This window comes from Pipistrellus hanaki (assembly GCF_964339955.1).
Source record: "Pipistrellus hanaki genome assembly, chromosome: 3".
In the NCBI taxonomy this organism is placed as follows: Eukaryota; Metazoa; Chordata; class Mammalia; order Chiroptera; family Vespertilionidae; genus Pipistrellus; species Pipistrellus hanaki.
In genome coordinates this window covers 139,432,862-139,440,611 of record NC_140505.1, presented here as the reverse complement: position 1 = coordinate 139,440,611, position 7,750 = coordinate 139,432,862, and the positions used below count along the sequence as shown (strand labels likewise).

The 7,750-nt window shown below is 34.1% G+C and overlaps 1 protein-coding gene across 1 annotated transcript; it reads left to right on the top strand.

Moving 5' to 3' along the window:
* Nucleotides 1–5,544: 5,544 nt before the first annotated feature.
* Nucleotides 5,545–6,489, top strand: LOC311619719 (olfactory receptor 6C74; the record flags this gene model as incomplete). Its single annotated transcript, XM_084878257.1, has 1 exon — nucleotides 5,545–6,489. The coding sequence occupies one exon, from the start codon at nucleotides 5,545–5,547 to the stop codon at nucleotides 6,487–6,489; it is 945 nt and encodes a 314-aa protein (XP_084734383.1).
* Between the last annotated feature and the right edge of the window lie 1,261 nt (nucleotides 6,490–7,750).

Sequence of the window (7,750 nt, the reverse complement as noted above, 5' to 3'; positions counted from 1 at the left end):
AGTCCTCGCTCAGGATTCAGACTTTGCTAAAATCTCTCAAACAAGTTGCAGCTGACTTATCAATAACCTATCAATAAAAGACCCAAGTCCCAGCACTAGCAACAACCTGCCTGGATTCACAGCTGGGCCTTGCCTGGTAACTTCCAAACCTGATACAAATAGGAGGAATCTTCAGATCCCTCTGTAGCTCCTGCTGGGTGACCCCAGGAAATGGCTGACTTTGTACCTTCCTGAGACCCAAGAGCAGTGCACCTGGTGGTCAGCTTCAGACTGTGAATGCCACATCCACTTGTTTGTCAGTTTATGTTGATCATCATATCCTACATATGAATGAGATCATGGGATATTTATCTATCTCCACCTGGCTTATTTCCCTTAGCATAAAGCTCTCCAGTTCCAACCATGCAGTTGCAAATGGTAAAAGTTCCTTCTTTTTTTTATAGCAGTATAGTATTCCATTTTGTAGATGTACCACAGTTTTCTAATCCAATCATCTGTTAATGGGCACTTAGGCTCTTTCCAAATCTTAGCTATGGTAAATTGTGCTGCTATGAACATAGGGGTGCATACTAGTACATTCTTTCTGATTGGTGTTTCTGATTTCTTGGGATATATTCCCAGAAGTGGGATTACTGGGTCGAATGGGAGTTCCATTTTTAACTTTTTGAGGAATCTCCATACTGTTCTCCACAGTGGCTGCACCAGTCTTCATTCTCACCAGCAGTACACAAGAATTCCCTTTTCTCTGCATTCTCTCCAGCACTTGTCATTGGTTGACTTGTTGATCATAGCCATTCTGACAGGTGTGAGATGATATCTCATTGTTGTTTTGGTTTGCATCTCTCAGATGATTAGTGAATTTGAGCATGTTTTCATATGTCTCTTGATCTTCTGTATGTCCTCTTTGGAAAAGAGTCTCTTGACCTTCTGTATATCCTCTTTGGAAAGGAGTCTATTTGCCCATTTTTTGATTGGATTGTTTATCTTCCTTTGCTAAGTTGTATGAGTTCCTGTAAATTTTGGAGATTAAACCCTTATTGAAAATAGCATTGGAAAATATGTTCTCCCATGCAGTGGGCTTTCTTGTTTTGTTGATGTTTCATTTGTTTAGCAGTAGCTTTTTATTTTGATGTAGTCCCATTTGTTTATTGTCTCCTTGGTTTCATTGCCCTAGGAGCTGTATTAGTAAAGATATTGTTATGACAAATGCCTGATATTTTGCTACCTATGGAGTCTTCTAAGATTTTTATGGTATCCCATCTTACATTTAAGTCCTTTAGCCATTTTGAGTTTATTTTTGTGTGTGGTATAAATTGATGATATAGTTTCATTTTTTTGCATGTATCTGACCAAATTTCCTAGCACCATTTATTGAAAAGACTGTCATGATTTCATTGTAGGCTCTTGCTTCCTTTATCAAATATTAAATGAGCATAATGGCTTGGGTCGATTTCTGGGTTTGCTGATCTGTTCCTTATATATCTGTTCTTATGCCAGTACCAGGCAGTTTTGAGGACAGTGGCTTTGTAATATAGCTTGATATCTGGTATTATGAATCCTCCAACTTTGTTCTTCTTTCTCAGGATTGCTGTGGCTATTCAGGATCTTCCCCCCACCCCCTTCATTCCAGATGAGTTTTAAGAGAGTATGTTCTAGGTCTTTTAAATATGCCATTGGTATTTTAATGGGGGATTGCATTGAATCTGAAGATTGTTTGGGTAATATGGGCATTTTAATGATGTTGATTCTACCAATTCATGAACATGGTATGTCATTCCATTTGTTTATGTCTTTCTCTATCTATGTTTTCAATGTCCTGTAGTTTTCTGAGTACAGGTTTTTTATCTCCTTAATCAAGTTTCTTTCTAGATATCTTAATTATTTTTGGTGCAATAGTAAGTTTATGTTATTTTAAAAGGCAGAGAACCCTCAGCTGAAATCTGATTTACAGAATAAGTCTTTCATAATGACTAAAAAAAAAAAAAAAGATAGGTTTAACAGGAAAGAATGCATCACCATATGGTGTAAAATAATTTAATGTAAACGAAATATATTTTAAAAATTACATGTTAATATTAAAATATAGTCTTTCTGTTTTTTTCCTATGTTTCTATTTCTACACGACTTTATCAATGCAGAGCACTATTCTTTTGAAAAGTCTGAATTAAAAGAAAAAAAATTCAAAGGTTTTAATTGAGTTTGTGATATTTTGAGTAAAAATGAGTTAATTAATTATTACAAGCTATTACTGGTGACTAGTAAAATATTTGATGTGGGTAATAACAGACCTCAAAATAATAGGAATCTCATATGACCTTTCCCTCTTTAATTCTCATTCATTAATATTTCTAATCAGTTAATGCTCTTGAGACAAGTGCACTGTGTATAAAAAGAATTACACTTCTTGTAATCTTAAGAACTACAAAACAAGCAATTAGGCTTCTTATTGAAGGATATAAACTTCTCAAAATAAAGAACAAGTCTGAAATTTCTTTTTATATCTCATTTTTATGCTTTTAAAAAGATAAATATATTCATTTTGTGCATAATCCTAAAAAATATGCTCCAAGTTAAATATTACATAAGTTGGTGAGCATTGACTGTTTTAGAAACTGTGAGAAAAAAAATGAAACTAGATAAGTTTTTTTGTTATGTTAAAAAACTTTGAGTTTACATGTTGTCATTATGTGTTGTTGGAGCCAATGTATATTTAGATGAGAATGTAAGAGAAAAGTATGGGTTAAAGGAAAAAAAGTGCTGGGATGGAGACCTTCAGAAATTGCGTCTATTCTGGGATTCATATTAAATGAAGAGATATGGGAATGAAATTGCTACTAAACACATTAAGGTTTGGAAAAATTTGTGGTTTTGTTTTAATCCTAAGAAATTTTCATGAAGCTCTAATAATTGATTTGTATTAAATTCACTGAAATAGTATGGCATGAAGTGAGGACTAATGTTTTACACAGCTATTTTGATAGTTATACTGATAGTATCAATTGTGCTATCTTAATAGGAAATCTTAAACCTTTCATTTTGTAGGAACCAAGCTTTAAATAGATATCCTTCAGAGTATCCAACAGAATCAAAGAAATGCTCTTTATTAAATAAATATATCTTCTTTAGATAATTATAACAGCATTTGAATTTATAACAGCATGATCATTGAATATTGTGAATTATGAATAACTCTTGAACTTCGGAAATTATTGTTTTATATTTACGAATCAGTCACATTGAATTTAATAGAAATTTTACATTTCATATCACAAAGGAATCTCTTACCTCTTACCTGTAAGTTTCCAAAGCGGTTATAGAAACAGCGACTATTTTACTATCTAGCTAGAACTTATTATGGTATTTGGAAGAAAAATAATGTTGTCTAACAGTTTGTATTATTTATTTATTTAGGATTTTGTAATTTAAATTTCAACCAGACAGTACCCAAATATTATTTCTGAATTTACACTCCTATTGTTGACTGATGTTTTCCTATGATTTTCACTTTAAAAAATAGAATAACCTCAGATTTAAAAAAAACATTCACCAGTGAGTATGACTTTTACTTATGTGGCTAGAATATTCACATTTTTAGAAAAATGATTCATTGAAGAAAATGGAAAAGGAAAGAAAGAAGGAGTTAAGTAAAAGGGAGAAGGAAAATATTAGTGGTAATTATTTATATTGTATGCGGGGTACTTTTCTTCAACTCTTCTAGGCTCTTCTGTCTGGTCTAATAATTAAATTGACGTAAGTCAGATTAATAGGAGGAAACCCAAATATAATTTTGTATGTACAGGGCTCCATAGGAATGAAGCCCATAGGCAGTTGGGTAATTGAGGCTTATATGCAGTCCTGTACTAAGGAGAACGAGCTTGGGTTCTGGGACTTCAAAGGGAAGGAAGATAATTCATAGAAAGATGGGAAGATAAAATGTTTAGTAAACAAATGTTTTCTATGTCATCCAGAGACAAAGGACAGAGAGGAGTGGAGCAAACAGGTCTTGCTAAATTTCTCCTAGTCCCAGGCACCTCTCTCATATTCTTTGCAGTTTTCTTCTGGTAATAGCTTTCTTTCTAGCATAAGTCCTTCATCTGAATTCCTTTTAGATAATTAAGGGGGAGGTAAAAAGAAAAAGTTCCCAAGTCTTCTGTTTCTTAAAAATAGTCAGCCTAAAATAATCCTCATGCGAAAAAGACATAATTTAGGGCAGTAAATTTTGCTCCCCTATAATAATCGTTGGAAATACTTGTACACTGTTATGACAGCCAAATTGGAATATATAAAACACAATAAGGTTAAAGTACAATTTAATGTGACACCAATATTTTTCTTTAATAAGTATTGTCATTCTTTAGAAAAATTTGGTGAAAGACTTTTGAGGTGATAAATGTAAAGGCATAGGTTGGTCTGGATGAAGACAGAAAAGGAAAAAAATATTCCCATAAGTTTGAATTGTCATGTGCTGAACCAGGAAGAGAATGAACATTGAAAATAGCTATGATGGCAAGAGAGGAAGTAATGAACTAATATAACTACCAGGCATGCCTAACTAACATGCTATTTTTTTAAAATAGCTAGTTTTCTAGAGCCCTCCTCTGTCACTGCAGATATTAAGCATGTTACTTAAACAATACATATATCATACATGAGAATACATATTATATCTGCTTGGGTATATATCAGAGAAAAGAAACAACCAGGATAAGTGAGATGAATTAAATTCAAGTCTCAGGAACAATGGTGAAAGCTACACTAAAAATAGTTACAAAGATTTAAGTCTTAAATTTTCACAAGTTTGGGGAAAATATTGAATTCCCACTGCTAAATAGAAATATTTAGGTCAATTTTATGTTAATTTTAAGAGGCAGAGATTCCTTAGCTGCAATCTGACTTACAAAATTACAAAGTCACCATAAAGAGTAATAAACACAGAAAAAAAAAGATGTTTGGCAAAGAAGAGGGGGTCTTATTTCTCTGTAAAATGATGAAGATGATGAAATGTTACTTCCTACAAAGCAACTGGCTTTTCTGAAGATCTCCTAAGGTTCTGTGTAGCTTTGAGATCCATGACCCAAGGAGATAGTTTTATACTTTGTATTTGTATAAATAAAAACATGAATAATTCTTTTAATTAAAATAACCAATAGAAGATTAGGCCACTGGTTGGCATAAAATAATCTAACATAAAATAAATATTTTGGGAAAAATTGCAAATACAGAAGATAATAAAATATTATAGATTTTTGTTATTTATATTTATTTTTATATGACATTACCAATGTAATAAGTTATTTTTTTTGAAATGCCTGGATCTACAACCCTTAAGAAAAGAAAATAGAGTTCCATTTAGTTAACAAATTTTAAAGAAAAAGTATGTGAGTGAGTTTTGATAGTCTATTACTGCTGACTAGCAGGACAGAGAAGGGAGTTGGATATAGGAAGCAATGTGTTTATGGAGCATCTTAAGCTAATAGTCACCTCATGCTGCTTTTTCCTCTTTAATTTTCATTTCTTCTTTTCCTTTTTTAATAGAAGTCAGCTATGAGAAACCACACGACCGTGACAGTCTTCATTCTTCTTGGTCTGACTGATGATCCACAGTTGCAGGCTGTCATTTTTCTTCTCCTCCTTATCACCTACATGTTGAGTGTCGCCGGAAACCTAACCATCATCACCCTCACCCTCCTGGATCCGCACCTCAAGACGCCCATGTATTTCTTTCTCCGAAACTTTTCGTTTTTAGAAATCTCGTTCACCACTGTATGCATCCCCAAGTTTCTGGTCAGTATAGCAACAGGCGATAAGTCCATCTCTTACAACAACTGTGCAGCACAGCTGTTCTTTACTATCCTCCTGGGCGCAGCCGAGTTTTTCCTTCTGGCCGCCATGTCCTATGACCGCTACGTGGCCATCTGCAAGCCCCTGCACTACACCGCCATCATGAGTGGCAGAGCCTGCAACCTGTTGGTGTTCGCTTCATGGCTGGCCGGCTTCCTAATAATTTTCCCACCGCTCCTTGTCGGTCTCCAGCTAGATTTCTGTGCAGCCAACACTGTGGATCATTTCTTCTGTGATGTTTCTCCCATCCTGCAGCTCTCGTGCACAAACACGGATATGGTAGAACTAATGATGCTTCTCTCAGCCATTGTGACGCTCGTGGTTACCCTGGTGTTAGTGATTCTCTCCTACACAAACATCATCAGGACCGTCCTGAAGATACCTTCTCCTCAGCAGAGGAAGAGAGCCTTTTCTACGTGCTCTTCTCACATGGTCGTGGTGTCTATTTCCTACGGCAGCTGCATCTTCATGTACGTGAAACCCTCGGCCAAGGAGAGAGTGTCCTTAAATAAAGGGATAGCTCTGCTCAGCACTTCCGTTGCCCCCATGCTGAATCCCTTCATTTACACCCTGAGGAACAAACAAGTGAAAGATGCTTTTAAGCACATGGTCACGAGGAATTTTTTTCAACGAGGTGGACCGCTTTAGTGAAGTTACTGAGGTTCTAAATCAAAGAGAACAAGAAGTGTGGGTTGTGTCACAGAGCTCTACAATGTTTATAATTCAAAATATTACCTATCTTTTGGCTTGTGATTCTCATTGTGGCTTGCCTAATCTCCAAAGTCTAACCTCCACTGCTGGACTTCTTCTTTATGCTGAGAGCACATATAAAAGATATTTCTTGTTTGTAGACAAATTCATGTGTGTGTGTGTGTGTGTGTGTGTGTGTGTGTGTGTGTGTGTGTCTAGATTTCCTTTCAAAATTATCTCACAGAAAGACGAAGTGGGACTTAATGTTTTCTATGTTTCTTTTCACTGTTCTGGAATTCAGAGACCCAATTTGGCATATGCTCTATATAGAATTTAATACATTTTGTAGATTTGAACAGTTAATTTGTTTTTTATTGGTGGGTTCCAAATTTAAATCGGATTTGTTAGTGTGCTTAGTAGGGCTGCAGAACAAATGAATATAATGGCATTAAATTTCCATTAAGTTAAGGAAATGATCTATAAAAAAGTAGTCCTTATGAAATGTAGTATGGCACTTAGATTTTTCAAATTAGGTATTTTGACATTAAAAAATAGATATAATGACTGATCTTATGCAAAATAAAATATTTTTATCCTTTCCCAAATTGTTATACCTCAGCTTGATCAAAAGAAAATATTTTTCTGACAAATATGTTTCCTTGATATTTATCTAGCACTTGTTTCTGCACAATGTAAATGGTGACCTTGTGAATAATTTGCAACTTGTAGGATTATAACTTTTTTGATGTATCAAAATGTTACATAAATTATCCCATACATTTAAAAAAATATATTCCTTTGTTAGAGTCCAGATTAGCAAGAAATTTAACATAAACTTTGTGAATATTAGTGAAATTTTTAAAATCTATATATCTAACCTTGCAATCCACCTCCACTCTGACAGCTATCAGTGTGTTCTCACAATGCAATATACAGATGATATATTATAGAGTTGTACACTTGAAACCTATGTAATTTTATTAACCAATGTCACTCCAATAAATTCAATAAAAAGGAAGTAAAAAGATAAAATTATGTTTCTAAATAAATAATAAATGGGGCATTGAGAAGAAGTGGAAAGACTCAAATATACGTTTCAAATAGGGATCATGTTCTGTAAATGGTTTCCGTAAAACCATAATAACATATTAAGAATATTTTATTTGATGATAAATATCTATAATAATAAAAGTCTAAGCAACCATTGCAACTGAATGGA